The 18,646-nt window shown below is 36.8% G+C and overlaps 1 protein-coding gene across 1 annotated transcript in view; it reads left to right on the top strand.

Annotated features, from left to right (window-relative positions):
- Window positions 1-18,646, top strand: part of PLCZ1 (phospholipase C zeta 1) — a gene marked incomplete at its 5' end in the record, with an annotated part of 43,923 nt that overhangs the window by 13,361 nt on the left and 11,916 nt on the right. The window contains 4 exons of the mRNA XM_068191977.1: window positions 1,110-1,265; window positions 8,453-8,674; window positions 10,783-10,939; window positions 12,580-12,696. Of these exons, the coding sequence (XP_068048078.1) occupies window positions 1,110-1,265; window positions 8,453-8,674; window positions 10,783-10,939; window positions 12,580-12,696 (652 nt within the window). The remainder of the gene's footprint in view (window positions 1-1,109; window positions 1,266-8,452; window positions 8,675-10,782; window positions 10,940-12,579; window positions 12,697-18,646) is intronic.

The raw sequence follows: 18,646 nt of genomic DNA on the forward strand, positions 1-18,646 counted from the left end.
GAATATATACATCCATGGTCATAAATTTATAGGGATTTTTATACATATGTGTTTATAGCCTTCTCAGTGTTAATCAAAGCTGTATTTTTTCTGTTCTGTTTTCTATATAAAATTTAATTAGTCTCTGATTTTAAAAGTGAAATTAAAACCATGATTTTATTCCACTGTTTTTCAAAACTCATTGGCTATAACTCTCCTATTCCTGCTAATACACATCATATTGTGCTTAACTCTGATGCAAACTTCATTTCTCAAGCCCAAGTGCCAATGAAATGATAAAATCACAATAGATAATGGTTGGTACCAGCTGTCCATGCAGGCTGAGCTTTGCTTCTCTTCACAGTCAACAGCAAAAGCTCAGGGGACAAATGTAAAGACAGGAAAAACATAAAATTATGTTTTCCTTATTGACAATTTAGGTCCTGCCTGGGCAAAGATTTCATTCAGACTATGTTCTTGGTAGCCACCAGTATTATTGGCAACTGATGAGATTTACTTATGTGTTGAAATGGATGTGTTTCTTTTGAGTTAGTCTCTAATTTTTACTCAATTTCTCTTTTTCACTTTTTACCTTTAATTTTTACTCAATTACCCTTACTTGGGTACTGGGATGAGTAAAGTGTAGACTGTCCTTAGAAAAGTCTGTGATATTATGAAAAATAAAAAATATGCATAGCTTGTTCATGTAAAGGCAATCATTTCTGAACAAGCTTTGGGGAGACTATCAGCTTCAAGAGTAATCAAAAAAATCTGTCATAAACTAAAGCAAAAGACAATTAATCCTGCTTTATGTTGTCAGTTTTAATTTTAGAATCTGATTTTACCTTTTAAAACCAAAACAAAGCAGTCCTTTTTACACCTCTGCCTATGTCTAGCTCTGCTTTAACTTTCTGAAGGTGCAATTTTTCTTCTTCAGTTGTGCTTTCTCTTTTCCACAAATGTGAGCTGTTTTAGTGTCTTACTAACCTGAAACAACTGATCTATATTTGGAATGTTTTGAAAATGAAGGTAAATACAGATTGCCAAGGGGACTTTTGCAAGACATTTTGGAAAAGCAATTATTCTTATTTTTACTTATTAATAATAAAATCCTAAAATTATATTTCCAGTCATCTGCCTATCCACTTGTGCTGTCTTTGGAGAACCACTGCAGTCCTAAACAGCAGGAAGTAATGGCAGAGTGCTTGAAAACTATTCTAGGTGACAAACTTCTTTCTACACCAATTGGTGGTGAAGTAGATATGACTCGACTGCCTTCTCCTGAGGTAATAAGTTTTCATTTTTGCCTATGAAAGAGATGGGAAAAATTGTGTGGTACTTCATTATTAGTATTATTTTTTTTTAATCCTCTGGAACTGAATTTATGGATTGCTTCTGGTGTCAAAAATACACTCCAGTTAGTGACAAAAAAATTTAAACAGCACAAAAAAGCCCCATGGAAAGATGTCACATGGTGGTGTATCTGTTATCTGCTGGTTTATTTTTTGTTGCTTGAATAGAAGGAAATTCCTGAAATTTAAACATGTTATTGAAATGGAAACCTGAATCAGCTTTTTTTTTTGTCAGTAACAGTGATGATGAAGCTTTCTCTTTGCGTTCTGCTACTGCAAAGCCATTCTCTTTGTCAGTGTGTTTCTCCCTAAGACAGTGTTCCTCAGCTGGTGGCCTGAGACCCCTGGGATATGAAGTCACAAAAGGCAATTAGATAGGTATTGAAAATTGTATTGCAAGCTAAAACAAATTTCCATTGTTCCAGTCTTTGCACGTAATTCTCTTTCAAGGACAAAATTTTTTTAAAATCTCTTGTAGCACAAATGCATGCATACATACAAAATACTTAGTTAGGCTTGTCACTGTTGCTAGTGATAGCTATATTTTACACTTTTTTTTTTCTCAGTAGCTACAAAAAATGCAAATGAAAATGTGGGGAGGAAGCACTCTCATAAGTAAAAACAACACACAAAAGGTTGTAATTTTCAAAGGATTTATTTTTGAAGCAGTCTGTCCAGAAGATGTGTTAATGTATTACCATACTCATATTTCCATAAAAATGTTGTTACAAATTTATTTAATATTTACATTTCTCCGCCTTTTTTTTGTCATAGCTTTTTTTTTTTTTACATCAGGATGTCCAATATAATTTTTAAGCCTTAAAAACTGCTTTTTCAATTAGGAAAAAATATAAACTATATCAAACAGGAGGGCTTGTTTTAAAGCATCTGAAAGCATGGCTGGATTCAGTGTAGGAGATGTCCAAGGGTCATATGTCCTCTGAAGTAAGAACAAAATCTGTGAACATGGAATCACTAAGTCACGCACTTAAAAATATGAATTTCTATGACATATATTCCTTACCATATAGTTACTGTGATATAGGGAATTCATACTTTATATTTACATAGCTTAGAGTTTTCATGAGTCAGCTCTGTAGAGTTTTGCCTGAAAATGGATTGCTGAGTATGGAAATGCTGTCGGGTGAGAGTCATTCTTCTGAACTTTTGGCATATTAGAGTATTGTGAGACATATTTCCCCATCTGTGCAAGGTGTAAGGATTACCTAAATAACACCAATGTCCTCAGCTGGTTACAAAGGTTTGAGTTTAATAAATTACTATCTTGAGAATGAACATAAATTAGGATCATCTCCATTTCTCCTACATGTTCTCATCAAGCATGTAAGAAAAATCAGTAGGATTTTATCTAGCAATGGAAATATGTAGCTATGACAGTTTTTGTAAATTCAGTAGTAAGCTTGACTTTTGGCTGACATCTTTTTGAAAAACAACTTTTGGTCCATGTTCAAAAGGAGTTTAGTGACATCACCTCTTTAAAGCTTGGGACCTTGTGCATTTCCAAGGCCTGGGTAAATTCATTATCGTTTGAGAAAGCCAAATTCTGAATTTAGTCTTCAGATGCTTTACTTAAGCTGTGCAAAGGAGATGTTACAGAATCATAAATGATGAATTTAAAATGCTCTTTGTGAGAAGGATTCTCAGTTAGTGTGGAGAAAAAAAAAAAAAAGCTGTCACCTATATAATTTACTGCTCTACTTTTTTCAAGATGGAGCATGAACAAGAGTAGGGAAAAAGCCACCTCAGTGTTCTTCCAGATCAGAATTAAATAATTCTCTTGTGTGTACCTGAAGTGGGAAGCCACACAGTTTCCCACAACACTTCAGAGAAACATTTTCCAGTTACAGCTTCCTTTTAGGTTTTGGATTTCGGAAATTTCCATGGAAATTATTTGCTCTTCTCTTATATGGTCAGTCTTCTACTTCCTTCTTTAAGTAGATCTTGAGCTATGCCTTTGTCAAGTGAGATGATTGTGTGTGTGTGTGGAAGGGGGTTGAAATGAGGAACAAACCCACTCTTAGGTGGTTCTTTGGACCACCTGGAAATGATGTCTCCTACCACTGTAATTCTAAGTGAAAATCACATGGACGACCAGAAAATAAAAGTGTAGGATCACTGAGCACTTCTTCTCTCTGCTTTTCCCAACACTTGCTTCATCTGAAAAAAAAAAAAAAACCAGAAAATTTCAGAACTAAAGGTTTTTTTAATTCTTTGCCCTCAGTCATATAGTCACACTTCCTGCAGGCTATATTGGTATTGTTAATTCCCTGCAATTCCTGTATTCTGCAGCATCTCAACACAAAATTCTTCCTCTACATACAGAGGAAAGAGAAGACTTTTGCTCTGTTTCTTTCTTTCACACATACCTTATCCCATGAGAAACTGAGGCTGACCTTAAGCTTCACCTGTCTAGTCTACCTCTTTCCAGAGCAGATGTTTTTCCACTCAAAGCAACAGACCTGATAAAATTCTCTGCCCTAGTCTTGGCCATCATGGTGCCTCTAAAGAGACTTCATGAACTTCCTGTAATATTCACTGGAATATCAGGTTCTTTGAGTCAGTTCCTGCACTAAATTAGATGTGACATCACTGACTGCTGCCAGACATCCCTACTGGTTGCACCAGCACTCCCGGTGATGTGCTGATAGAAAGTGAAGGAATGAAGTGTCTTATGCAGCAATTCATAGATGAACTTAGAAAATATCAAAAATTTATGTTCAAATGCATGTTAGAGGAGATAAGGTTGTACTTACCCTGCTGTGTCCTTCGTTTCTAAGAAATTTGACAGCAATTGAAAGAAACATGCAGGCATCCAATATAACATAGAAAAGAATGTAAACACATTGCTTTGATGAAGGCTTTTCCTCAATTATTTTGTATTGTAGTGCATTGAACTGCCTTACACTGCTGACAGGATATATATATCAGATAGTCAGGAAATTTCTTATTTGCAGGTTTTCTGTCACAAAGTTGGAATTGATGTGTGATTAACTGAATGCGAAGTGGCAGCTACTGTGATTTTACAAGTTGCCTTTAATGTTTACCACACAGTTGCAAGATCAATTACTGTATTGTGGTGGTTCACAAGCATTTCTGGCCAGGATTGCCCAGGCTTCCCTATGGTTTTTAAACCTGTGGTGTCCAAATAAAAGGATCTATTTAATGATCTCCTTGAGAAAGATCAATAGAAGGTGTCAAGTACAACTTTATGGGCTATGGACATTTTAAATTCTGCTATTATGGGGAAAACCAGCTAACCCCATAAACCAGGACTCATTCTTCCCACTTTTCTTCACCTTTATCTGTTCAGTATACAAAGGAGCTTTCTCTATGCAGTGAGTGTTTTCTTTGAGAAATTCACGATCAAGCCTGCTTTAGCATATCTAATTCTGTTGCTTCAGTTATGAGATGAATTCCTATTTATTTTGACAATTAAAAATATGCAAATGTCTTGACCAAGTCTCTGCATCAGAAATATCTTTGCTTCTTAGCAAGTCAAAACATTTCTAGTCATTCTTTTGCCTTTCAATCAGTCTATGGTATCTATTCTTTACAAAAATAAGAAGAAAAATATGACAATGTGGTATGTCTTGGTGATGACCTCAAAAATAAAAAAAATCAGTATTGTTTCTCATAAAACTTCTGGAAACTGTAGGCTGTACTGAGTATTTACAGAAGGCTTATCTAATTCCTTCATTATTTTGAGGCATTGCACTCTTCTTGAGGGAACATGGTTTTCCCAGAATTGTGGTAAACATGTGACAGCCATTATCTGCTGTTAATAGCTTCCCTCTGGTGTAAAGCAACTTCAGGAGGCAACTAAAAGCAAGACATTGCCATATTTTATATCATCACCCAGGTAGATCTTGGGTCAATCGTTTAATTGGTATACAAAAATCAGGTTTGGCAAGGTATCTTCTTGGAACATTGAGCTTTGGTGAGGAATCTGTGCCACTCTGAGCACACTGTTTTAATGTCCTGGCCAACCTGCAACCACCTTTCTCCACAATCATCCTTTGGATTTCTTTCCAATCCATCCAGACATGTAGCTGCCTGTGTAGAATATCATCTCAGCTGTAGCACAGGTGTTTAGCCTTGGACTAGACTTGCCTGAAGTTTACTACAGAGCACAATACAGAAGTGGAATTTTCAGGGCAGGGTGCTTCTCCCTGGGCAAATGTGTTGTATGAAAACTTGTTATGAGGTAGTTACAATGCTGCTCCTGATATAATTAATATCAGTTTACCTAGAGCTCAGACATTGCTGGTAATATTGATTTAAAGTATCTTGATAACTGTGATGTACAAGGCTGCCACAAAGACACCCATTCACGCTTCACTAAGCGTGATTCTCTTGAATTGTTAAAGATAGCTGGTGCTGGTTTGTTTTAACAGTTGTACTTAACAAATCTTGTCATTGTCTCAAAACCTTTCCCTGTGTTAGACTTCACAGGAGGTGTTGCATCTTCACCCTATATCAGTAGTTAAGGCAGCAACACAATTCTTGAAATAGAATGTTATGTAAAACTCAGAAGAGATTTTTAACCTTGTTATTTAGCAAGATTTTCAGGATTTGATACTCCTCTAACTAAGCACCTACAGCTGGTCAGGAGAGGAGAAGGGGGAACAGCAAGCTAAATTTAAACAGGAGAAGCTATTATTTTTTAAATACTTGTATCTCAAATCCAGGGTTTATTCCTTACATTTCTGGGGACTGAATTTTTATATCACATAACCACAGTGATCAATAGGTGGGTTTGCCTGATCCAAAGTGCTTGTGATTTTTGTCTTGGAAACTTGGCCTTGCTTCAGCTGATTTGTGCTGTACATCACATTAACCAGAAAGTACAAGAAAAAAGTTTTGTTCATTTAATTATGTAAATATTTGTTCCAGTTGATTGTACTTTGATTCTTTTGCTTATGCCAGCCTTGAAGTCCCACTATGCTCTAGGGAAGACCTATTATGTTTTACATATTTAAATTTTTTAGTACTCTTACACTTTATAGAGAAGTAAACAGCAAATGTATTCTTAACATATTTTGCCTTTCCTAATAAAACTAGAAAGGAGAGGTTATAGTGAATGCTCAGTTTCAGCTCATTAAAAGGCTTTTCAGCTCTTTTAGAAGAGTTGGACATGTCGAGAAAAAGGTGTCACATGCTTAGCAGTGCTGATTACCGATTAAAGAGCTCAGATTTCACAGTCACTGATTTTGTAACCATACATTTGTTATAAGTTTTTTTGAAGATGTTTGAAGTTCAGACAAAATCCTTGGTATGTTGTTTTTTCACTCAATGTTTCTCTTTCAAGGATTTGGGGTAACTATTATTGGAATTTGCTTCTGGCCAAAAATTTTTCATATCGCTGGAGTATTTTTTGTAACTGTTTCTAAAAAGAGCCATGATTTTAAAATGTTGTCTTTGTAGAAAGCAAAACAAGAAAACCTCAAAAAACTCCTCCTACCTCAGGCTGTTTACATTTTTCTAACAGCTTGTAAACATAATTTTAGAGACTGACTTAAAACATCATGACCCATTTTTACATAACTACGCACACTCATTCTATGGTCTTTTTTTATTTAAAGAAGTTTGCATATAGGAGGCAGTAATGTAACCATTGAAAGTTTTTTCTTCCTTTGTATACCAGGGGTCTGGTTTTTGTTTTTTTTTTTTTTTTTTTTAATTTGTATAATTAAGTCTTCCTGTGAATAACAAAATAAAAGATCAAAAGTGGATAGAATTACTTTTAAATATTAGGAAATGTGAACATGAAAAGGAAAATTCAGAAGTCTTAAAAAATATGAGTAGCATTAATCATATTTAAACTCTTCTAAAAATATCACAGGGGAAAAAATAATGAGTGCATCAACAAAAAAATGAAGGAAATGTTAAAGGGCATCCTTATTCTGAGTCACCAATGCAGAGAGACTAATCAAACCTTCTAGCAGCATGGCACTGATGGATATTGGGCATAGGATGTCTCATTCCACTGACACCCTGCAGACTACCAACAGGAGATCTGAAGGGATAAGGCGATTATGAGCAATGGAGCTGGCAATGGAAATGAATGGAATGTCTCTATTCTTGCCTATGGTTCTGGTTTCCATTATAGAACTTTGGGTTTATATGTTTTCATCATCCATAGGTTTCATTTTTACTTAATGGATACCTTAAACTGCAGCATTTCAGTTACCTTTCATTTATTGCGAAATTATTTGTTCCCTTTCCTGCCACGCTCCCAGTAGTGTAATCTCCCTTTTCACTAGAGCATAGGAAATTTAAGGAATATTTTTGAGGATCGCTTTATTCAAGAGCCATAATAAGTCCTGTTACTCACTGGCAGCTCCTGTGTCCAGATGTAGAGTTGAATGACTGCTACATAATAGCAGCTTTACTACTAATATAATTTTGTAAATCAAAGTGAAATATATACTGTTGCACAGATGAAAGCCATGCTATTAGAATCAATATAATTCAATATTATTTTCCCCTCTCTATATGATATATTATGGAGATTGATACATGTCCATTTAAAAATAGAGCAACTGCTTAGGCAAAGTCAGCAAACTGTTGTTTCCCTGACCAGGTAAGATCAGCATAGGGATCTACAGTAAAATAACACAAGTTATAAACAAAACTTCTAATTTGATGCACAAGAGTTATGCACAAAAAATCAAAGTACAAATTTCCTGCACCCTCAATGATAGATGAAAACATTCCAAATTAATATCAGACACGTCTTTAAGTGTGTATATATATATGTATAGGTACATGTGGGCATAGTAAAAAAATATACCTTCTATATCTTGCCTGGCTATCTTACTTCCTACTTTTATCTTTTCATAGTTTCAGCATCTGTGTACCTGTGGTGGAGAGCCTTTTTTCCTGTCATGGGGTTAGGGAGTCACATTCTGTTGTGTACTTTGATCCTCAGATTCTGTTTGGTTTATTTGGCTTTGGCTTCTGCCTCATATCTATGTTGCTTCATTTTGTAAACTCACTTCATTATACTTAATAAACAACTTTGAAGATGAGTTAAATAATACCAAGAGATGAAAAACCTAAATAATTCTAGCTACTATTGTTAAACCTCTTTTCTGTAGGCATTAAAATTCAAAGTTCTGATAAAAAATAAAAAAGTCGGAACACTTGAGCAAAGCCTGCTCAGGATGGAGCATGACTATGGTGGTGAGGCAGAGGAATTGTCTGACTTTCAGTCTAATGACGAGGACACAGATGACACGTTACCTCTTCAGAGAACCAGGAGTCCCACCAAAAGAAAAGGAGATTGTAGATCTTCACCCCCACCTCAAAAAAAAACCAAGGTAGCTTTTGCTTCAATTGAATATAGAGAACACATAGTTTTTTTTTTTTTTTTAAGAAGGACTATATTATCTTAAAATAGAGACGAAATTTAAAAGGGAAACTTTAACATTACTAAGATCAGTGCATTTGGAAATTTCATGTTTTGGCTGGGGGTTTCAGAGTTTTACTATTCTTATGAGAAAAGTCAAACTGGACCACATTTTAGTATCCAACAAAAAAGCAACCCCTCCCTGTGCTCCCATCTTGAACTTCAACCACATTTTCCTCTTCTGATGCTTGTCCCAGGTGCTCAGTACCACAGTAGATTTAAGATGAAGTTACCCAAGTCTTTTCTTGGTGCCATGGCCCACCTGGAATTATAAGTGTATAGAGAACACTTTTAGCAGTTCCTGATGACGACAGGCAGAGTTAACTATTTCTTCCCCAAGTCTACCAGTCTATTTTTAAGGTAGATAGAGTCCCCTATTTTCTTCTGTTCTATGATTTTTTGCATTAAATTAGGTGCACATTCCTGGTTGTGCTGAAATGTTTTTCAGCACCTGGAATTGAAGAGGTATTTTTACATTTATCATGTAGAGATTTAACATTAAGCACTATTTCTGAAGTGTAAAAATTGGGTGTAATCTCCTTTTTGAAAGCCAAACTGAACTCATTCTTTTAACCAAGTACAATTCTCTACCATGGAAAATCTGTTGTTTCATGAGGGTTGAACATCAGGGTTCACCTTTTTAAGATGTCAGGGAGCACCTGAAGTTTCCAGTCACTCTTGTACATCATGCTCTGATTACCTGAATGTGGCTAAACTGGCAAGGTTCCTCAGAGCCCGGCGTTCTTGCTGAGAGTCAGGGTCTCTTTTTTAAATATGATTTGATGGTGCAAGTTTTTGCTTCTTTCTTCTTCCACCTGACATGTAGAGACAGTAAGGAAAAATCCTGAGGAAGGATGGAGCCTTCTTTGTACAGGAAATGCCAACTTTCTAGGCAATAGGTTTCAAGTTTATTTGTAGGACCATGTTACAGACAAGAATGTATTCCACATACTCCTAAACAGCAGCAACAAAAAGTATCTGCTCCTGTTTCACAGACAGAAGAGAAAGTGGTTTCCAGGGTCCCAGTCTGTTGAAGTATTTGTCTTGATATCCCACTGTATTGCTTTTGGGAGGGTGGGAGAGCATTTGAACCTGCAGAAGATACCCCAGTGGTGCTGCTGGCTTGGCCTGCCTCAGAGAGTTGCATTTTTCAGCATTTCCATGGCCGTAGACTCCTATTGCTCCTCGTGGGACACAACCCCAGAATAATTAATTATCTTGAACTTTGCATAGTTTAAGAGCCATAAGGAGGCAATCTCTATTATTTTGTCAGATGAGAATTTGCCTTCAAAAGCCTTAATGGAATGTAAACATGATTAGCATCAGCAGCTCTCTGCTGGCTACTGCCCCCAATTAGCTCACAAGTTATGCTGTGGAAAATGAAGTGGTCATGTAGTGCCTCACTGTAAGAGAGAAGACCCTTGTAAAATTTCAGTCATTTTTGCTTGTTTTGGTAATGCAGCAGACTAAATTAAGATTTTGGTGACAGAACTTTCGACCTTAATCACGAGGAAAAGTTTTCCTGACTTCAAAGCGATCCTTAGAGGAATATGCCTTTGACTAATTTGCTTGGCACAGTGTAATATTTGCCTGTTATTCTGCATTTTATAGATGAGTTTATGCTGTTGGTCTTTTCTAGTACTTCACATATTTACAAATAGAAAGTTGGAGGTGTATTTTGGAGGAGTAATGTTAAAAGCCATGAAAAATGATGTTATTTGCAAACCAGTCTTAGAAGCAAGAAAATTATGAAGCTATCCAGAGGAACATTCTGCTAGGAAGCATCTCTTCACTCACCCTATGATTACTATGATAAACATGGACACAATAACCTCAATTTTCTCTCAGTGGATCAAATCTCATTATTAAAGGTCATATTTATTAAATTCATCAACTGTGGCATATTTTCTCATGCTTTATGCAGCCAAAATGATTTTTTGTGAATTATCAATATTAATAATAATGAAATATGCATTATTGTGACTTTTTTTATTCCATTATTCATCTGATGATTATTAGGTGAAGAGGGCAAAGATTGCCCTTGCATTGTCAGACCTTGTGGTTTATACCAAATCTCAGAAGTTTGTGAGCTTTGAGCATTCCCTGCAGCATCAGCAGTGCTATGAAAATAATTCCATTGGAGAGAGTCAAGCACGAAAACTTGCGAGAGTTTCAGGTAATTTCTTTGGAGTTAATAATTTAAAAGTTACATTGTTGCTATGGTTCACTGCTTAGGCATTGGAAGGGTTAAAATTTTATGAAACAACTGCTGTCTGATTTTATTTTATTCTTTGTATAAAACTGTTTTAGAAGTGTCCTTTGCATAACATTTTTTATTTCTGTTGGTTTTGTGAGGAAAATTGAAATTCAACTTTGTTTTAATTCCATGTAAAGAACAAATATTAACATAGTCTACAAAATGTATGTCTGCCTTTTGATTCATTGCTTTCTGCATCAAATAATTTAGGAGTTTCAGTCAGTACTTGAAAAAGTGTGGAATAAATTTCACTCTCCCCCCTCTCCCCTTCCCAAAATCTGGGCTGAGAAAGCAGAGTTGGCTTGGCAGTGCCCTGGCTTTGGTGAGAGCTGCAGATAAGAGTTCTCATTAATGGGATGGATAAAGCCCAGAGCAGGCAGTGTGCTCCACTGGAGCAGACCTTTCATCCCAGCCAAGTTGGATTATTCCAAACTCATTCTGTGTTGGAGCATCTCCATTTGGTGCAGGCAGCGCAGCGCAGCCCCTCTAACTCCAGCTGCCTGCCCAGAGCCCTGGGGGGTGGTGAGAGCAGAGATCACCGACTGTGACAATGACAATGAGACCTGCCACATGCCCATTCACTCGGGGCCAGCCCTGCTGCCACGCACCCACTGTGGAGGTGCTTCAGTGCCGGGTGAGGTGAATGATGCTGAAAGTATCATTCCAAAAGTAGGATTTGCCAGCTATCCACAGAGAGTCCTCTCTGGTTCCTCTAGCACTCCAGGGAATATAAAAGTAGTTCCATAACCCCTCTCTCCCTCAAAGAAAACACCCCCAAACAACAAACCAAACCAAAATCAACTGAACAAAAATGAGTTGAGAGGAGAATGGAATAGATCAGAGAGATGACCCTGGAAATGTAGATTTTGGTTTAATATCTAAAAAGGAATTGTGTAGATAGAAGTCACCTGAAGTTTCACACATTCATGTAGTCTATGCCTGCATATGAGAAAGAAGGGAACACAGCCAGCAGAAGGAAAAACAATGTTCATGAATAGTTAATGTCTTCTGAGGTATGTATAAGAATAATTTAAGTGGCATTTAAAAGTGTGCTCTTCCCTGGTCTCAATATTATTTAGTCATTTTATTTAAGCATCCTAAGAGCAAACAAGCCAAGATCAACTAGAGTTTTTTTTTTTTTTTTTTATTTTGAGCTATTTTAGAATGAGGAAACTTTTGTGCAGTTTCCTGTTCTGTGTCTTAGTTTCCCATGAGAACACAGTGGGCTTTAGTGTAGAATTCATATGTTTACCCTGCAAAAAGGTGAAGAAACAGAATATTTCCGTGAAGGAATGATTTTTGGTTAATGAAATTCTTACAAAAGTCTGCACTATATCCAGAAATACTGTTATATTCAAATGCATAGAAAATATTAAGGTTTCAAAATAAGATTTTAGGCATAGCTCAGAGTGGTCCATATATTAATGTTAAAATAGAACAGGTTGATAAAATATTGAAAAAATTGCTGGATCAAATGACTGCAATTTTATTATTTATTCAAATAGGACCTCTGTAAACACAAAGATTTCTTACCAAGATTTTTTCCTTCTGTTTACCAGCGAAAGAGTTTATTTCACATACTGCAAGATTTATTACAAGAATTTACCCTAAGGGAACAAGAATGAGCTCTTCAAATTATAATCCTCAGGAGTTCTGGAATGTAGGGTGTCAAATGGGTATGTATCCTTGCAGAGACTATTGCATTCTAGGCTTTACAGATACAAGAGTTTCTTGCTTCCTATAATATTTTGGTGTTACATAGGTTGCATATTTTCCCCCAGTGGCATTGTTTTAATTTTTTGTTGTATAAATTTTTCCTTCAACCCAGATCTCCCATCAGTTTTTCATCCCTAGTAATTGCAAATATCACTTTGTGTTGAATAGCTGTCTCTTGTCCCAGATATTCAATCTATTACATTTTATTAATTTCTTTTAGCTACCTTTTGAATTGGATATTAAGAAAAACACTAACAACAATTCAGCATTTTAAAGCTTCCATTACTCACCAATGGAAGTTTCTTCTGAAGGGTCTGTGGTTCTCTGTGACTTGAGTGCCACAGGTGCAGGAGATGTGAGCACAACAATTGGCAAAAATTCCCCGAACAGGATATGCTACACAAGGAAGCACTCAAACATTCCTGGTCAGCACCACCCCCAGGTACAGCTGGGAGCTGCTGGGAGCCTCCAGTCTTTATATAGATGTAACATACATAGCATCTTCATTCCCAGTGCAAAACATATTTGTTTCCTGAGCAACAAAATAATGATTGCTTCTGCTTCTCTTCATTGAAAGTTACTGTTTGGAAATTGTTAAAAATAAACATGGCATGACTTCTGTACCCAGTAGGTGTTGAAAAACCTCTTACCTGTAAGCATTTTGTCCTTTTTAATGGCCTTAGAGACAATTTTACCTTCCTCTGTTTGTTCTTCAGTTTGAAAGAGTCTCATTACAGAATATTTTTCTATGTCTGCCTGATACATCTTCTTCAGCCCTAGGTAAAGTAGAGCAGAATAGTTGTTTTTTATTTTTTCTTTTTTTGTACCCACAAATATATTCTGCCTTTGAGTCTTGGCCAAGGCCACCTGAGGGAGGCTGTGGGGTGAGCAGGGCACTTTGCCCTAGGCTCCTGGTTTTGAGGAGAAAGGTTTGGATTCACCTTGTTATGTTAAAATAGACACTCATCCAAGGACAGGTACGGATTTCACTCTGTCTGTGGGGCCCTGGAGCTTATGTCACCCTTGTTCCAGGCTTCCTTTTCCTTTTCCATTTGTTTCCTTTCTCAGCTCCCCATATATCTTCTGTGACGAGTTACCTTCTCCATCCTGACTGTTATATTGGGGTAGAGTTTTACATAACTACACAGGGACTGCAAAAACTACTATTTAGTATAAATTTACTTGTTTCTGTGTCCTTATAAGTGCTTCTTTGCAGTACAGACTTGGACTCAGGCTGGACTATCCAAGTATCTTCTCATTACCACCACACTGTGAAAGTGGTTTGATTATGTTCTGTCCTTGTGGTTCATCCACACTTAGTGTGATTTCTGGATTATTTACCTGGGGTGCTGCACTCTCTGTATGCTATCATTACTATCTACACTCTATGTTGCCATTTAAAAACTAGTAAGTTTGTTCCATGCTTAGAGGAAGCACTAGCCAGAGGTCCTTAATTTAAAATTGAATTAATCTCCCAGTCATATCATAATGCAATTTAATAACTTTCTCTCTAGCCTGTAAATCTCCACACTTATCTCTGCAAAGAATATCCATTTGTTAGATCACAGACAGGGCTGAAGTCTTTTAAAATTACTACACTGATTGTTTACTCAGAGTATACTTTAATGAGAAGTCATTCTAAAGATTAGTGTGCAAAACATATGACTTGGTGCATAGGGTGTTTAGGCCCCTTCCTGGAAGAATTAAAAATATGCAGGAAGTGGTTAGATCTGCCCTCTTGGTCACTTCATTTGCATCTTCACTTAAAAACCCCTCCATTTTTCACATGGGAATAGGCTGATTACAAACAATTCTCCACATATATTATTTCCAAGCTATGTTACATCTATTTTTAATTCCCTAATCTGCTTCAGATAACTGTTTGGCAGAACTACAGCTGCTCTTCACAATGCAGCTCCCAAAGTGAGTGTATCTCAGTGAATCTCCTGCTGATGTCCTTCCACTGATTTAACTCAGTTTTGATTTATGTCTGTCCCATGTCTCTACAATTCACACACGTTTTGTGTGTACTTTACACACCTTGCCTTTGTACTTTACACCCCATGCACAGAGGGGATCCCTCCAGATCCCTTCTACCACTTCCCTAAAACTCTGCAAAGGACTCTCAGGTTTCTCCTATGCCACCTATTCCCCTTCTTACCTCCCTTCTCCTCCCCACACCTGCAAGATTGCCTTCAAGTTCCTTTAACATCCATAGCTTTTTCTGGCTGGGCAAAGAAAATATATTAGGTTTTGTTCAAACCAACATACAATAGTGCCTGGCCTCTGCATCTTGTAATTATGAGAATTGAGTTATTCCTTCACTTCCCTTTAGTGAGCGACCCAGAACAGTCTCTCTCCTGTACCTTGCCAGCAATTTTCTCTAAATTGCTTGGAACATATTAACTTGGAGCAGGCTGGCACTCAGCTAAAGCAGGATGAAACGGTCCAACAGGCTCAAGATTTGTTGGGGCTGAGGACAAGACATGTAATTGTGTAAACCTAATTTCCAGAGGAAGGCGAGTTAAAAACCTCACTGAAAAGTACAGAGTTTTCACAAAATAGCTTTTGGATATCGCTGTGTACTCCCTGTCCATTCTCTGAAAATGGAGACTCACAAGAACAGGAGGTTTTTGGAAAAAAACCCCACTTTTCATAGCCTGTGAAAATTAATATGCCTTCTGCATACAGCTGCAGTGAGGCACTGAAAAGAACTGGTTTGGTGTATCCATGTCTACTTTTTCTTCAGTAAATAAAATGGAGTGAAAAGGTTTATGCAGGGAAAGAAAATTTAGGACAGTTATTTAAATAAACTGATATCAGTTGTTTTATATCAGCTAAGAAAAACAACAAAAAAATCTGAAAAAAAGAGAGCCTCTGTGAAAATAATAATAAAAAAAAAGACTTAAATCCTTTTGAATATGGCATTTCCATGCAGTAGGAAAAGTTATGCACGTATCAAAGCACTCTACAGGAATGACCAAGACATGTCATAAGTTACAGGAGAAAGCCCTGGTGTGGCAGGTACAGGAATTTATTTCAGAAGATCCCATATGTGCTTTTTGCATAAAATTTATATGCTGCTGTGAAAGTTGTACTAGGATGATGGGTTTTTTTCTTAGTGTAGGTTTTGGTTTTGCCTGTGACACTGAAATGCAGCTTGGCAGTTTTGTCATGTCTGTTTTGTGGTTCAATCTTGTGTGCAATAATATGACAAAATATGGTAAAAAATAATGCATGAAAAGAGGAATGATAAAGAGCTCTCTAACTAGTCCTGATTTTAACCTCTGAAGCAACCAAGGGAAAAGAAACCAACTAATTTTTGTATGCCTCTCCTGTGCAAATCAAAATGGCTCAGATCTGACCCTGCTTGGGTTCTGTGTCAATAACTATATTATTGCTGTCTTCTACTGGCTTTAATAGCCCAAAAATGCCTCCTTGGGAAGTGAAAACTAGAAAATCATGTTTTAATGTTGTCCCTTGAACTCCACTGATTTGATCCTCACTAAGAGTGAAGTGGAACAGCTAACTCACGTGTAGACATCTACAAGATAGGTGGGACAATATGATTCTACACATGAAGCTCCCCAAATGCACTCAGCTTTCCTTTGGAATGGTTCCAAAGGCTGGGAGTTGTTTTGAATGAAGGTTTCATGTTTCTTCTGCAGAAATGTTTCTTCTGCCAGGTTTATGAGAAACCTCTTGGGCTACTCTGTAGCCTACTTCCTTTTAGGCAGTTTTTGGTGTGTGTAATAGATACACACCAATTTCACTTAAAAGCAAAGAAACATTGAAATTCCATTTTATCAGTTTTTCCAGCTGTCTTCACTGCAGACAACCAATAGAATAGTAAATAATTTATGTGAAGTCCAATAAATTTTAAAAGAAGATGGGAAAAAGAATTTGCAGGAACACAATTGTTTCTGAAGTCCTTGCAGATCTTGTTCTAAAATCTGTCAGTGACTCAGACTAAAACAGGAAAGCAAGTTGATAATATTCACTGTTCTGCCAAGAATCACAAGTTAAACAAATTTTAAAAATTATTTTGGAAAATTTTCAGGTGTAAAATTGGTCAAATGACAACCAAAAGATGCGCAGACTAACACTAAAGTGTAACTTTCAGACTGATACATTAATTAGATAGCAAAAATCAATTTAGATTTTTAGATCTGATAATTTATCAGAAGTGCTTCAGGCACTTTTCCCATGAGAACCTCACAAGAGAGGATCCCTACTTAAACCCTTTGCAGATCTACTTGGACAATGGATGACTCTTAATCACCTGACATCTTTTTTTTCCCAGCAGAACCACTTGTAATTAAGTAGGAACAATGTCAGCAATTATGAACTGTATGACTGAATTCCTCACAGTTCTAATGACAGTATCTTTGGAGCCACAGTATTAAATTGGCCCAAAGACAATGCAGAAAAGACATTCTAAACATGTTATGTCACACAGTTCTGCATTTACTCAGGTCTCAGAAGAGCAGTCCCTCTTCCTCCCTCACATTGTAAGTCGTTCATAATAGTTTAGAATAAAAGCAACCATTTCAAAATGTGTAGGTGAAAAATAAATCCAGAAATTACCACTAAACTTAATAAAATTTGGAGTCTGTTAGGGGAGGGAAAAAATACAGTTTGACTGATTTTTCTTTTTTTTTTTTTTTTTTTTTTTTTTGCCAGGAAGAGAGGTGAGACTTTGCATGCCAAAATTTATACTGTCCATAGAAGCTTGCTCTGTGTTGTAAGGGAACCAGTCATTGTATGCTTTTTTTTTTTTTTTTTTTTTTTTTCCCCTGGTAGGAAAAAAAAAGGTTTTTTTCTTTATTTTTGGTTGGGTAGACCAAAGTCCTTGTTCATAAAGTTTGTGTGGGGTCTCACCTATTCACAGGTTTCCTCTCTTTCACTTTGAAGCCCTTTCCCCTTGTCCTGTCATGCCCTTGTAAATAGTCTCGTTCCATCTTTCTTGGACTTCTGAGCTATTTCTGTAAATTTGGGCAGTGATGGATTGAGTGCAGCTGTGACCTGCATGTGAGAAGAAAGCCTAGAGAGTCCATGCCCAGCCTGGAGTGCTGATGTGGAATGAAAGCAGTGTCCCCACATCCAAGCACATTGATCATCTCATAACCAATGGCAGCATTCCAGAGCTTTAGGACAGGGGCCTGTTTTCAATAGTATTTCCCAGGCTGGGTGGAATTCAGTTCAGATTTTGAATATCTAAGGCATAGATTTTTGTTGCATTCATTGAGAGTGGCCCACTTGAAGAACACAGACAATTGGAAAGAGCTGAGAGGAAGGCAACAAGGCTGGTAAAAGTGTGATCCATTATATCTCTTTAGACTCAAATGAGCGAGGTGGATCATGGAGTTAGGAACATTGGCACTGACTGCTTTTTGCATATGATGTTTTTTTAAATGGTATAAAATTCATACATTTTTGAGATGCATTTTTAAATGGCATAAAATGCAATTAAGGAAGTAATTTTAAGAAAAAATGGTGACAAATGTGTCCTTATCCATTTAAAAATCTTCCCATTTGAATGGGAAAAGACATTAAACCTCATGGTTGTAATATAGCTAATAGGACCAGGAAGCAAAGAACAAAAATTTAAAAAGTCCCCTAGGAATATTAATAAGAGGCAGGATAGCAGACAAAAGATGTGCAGTTTTCCTCAACTGCCTTCAAATCACAGTCACAGTGCTCATTTTGGTTTGAAAAAGCTTTTGGTTTTAGTCTATAAATCAATTATGTCTTGAACGGTGGTGCTTACGGAAGGTGTTGTATATGAATATTTAGAATGTCTTTAGTTCTGCAATTAGTGGTGGGGCTGACTTCAGTTAACTGCTTGTGATACAGAGATTTGGGGTCAAAAATATTCCTCTGTGTACTGTGGAATGGCTCATCTCTTTT

The sequence above is a fragment of the Anomalospiza imberbis genome, chromosome 5 (genome assembly GCF_031753505.1).
Source record: "Anomalospiza imberbis isolate Cuckoo-Finch-1a 21T00152 chromosome 5, ASM3175350v1, whole genome shotgun sequence".
Taxonomy (NCBI): domain Eukaryota; kingdom Metazoa; phylum Chordata; class Aves; order Passeriformes; family Viduidae; genus Anomalospiza; species Anomalospiza imberbis.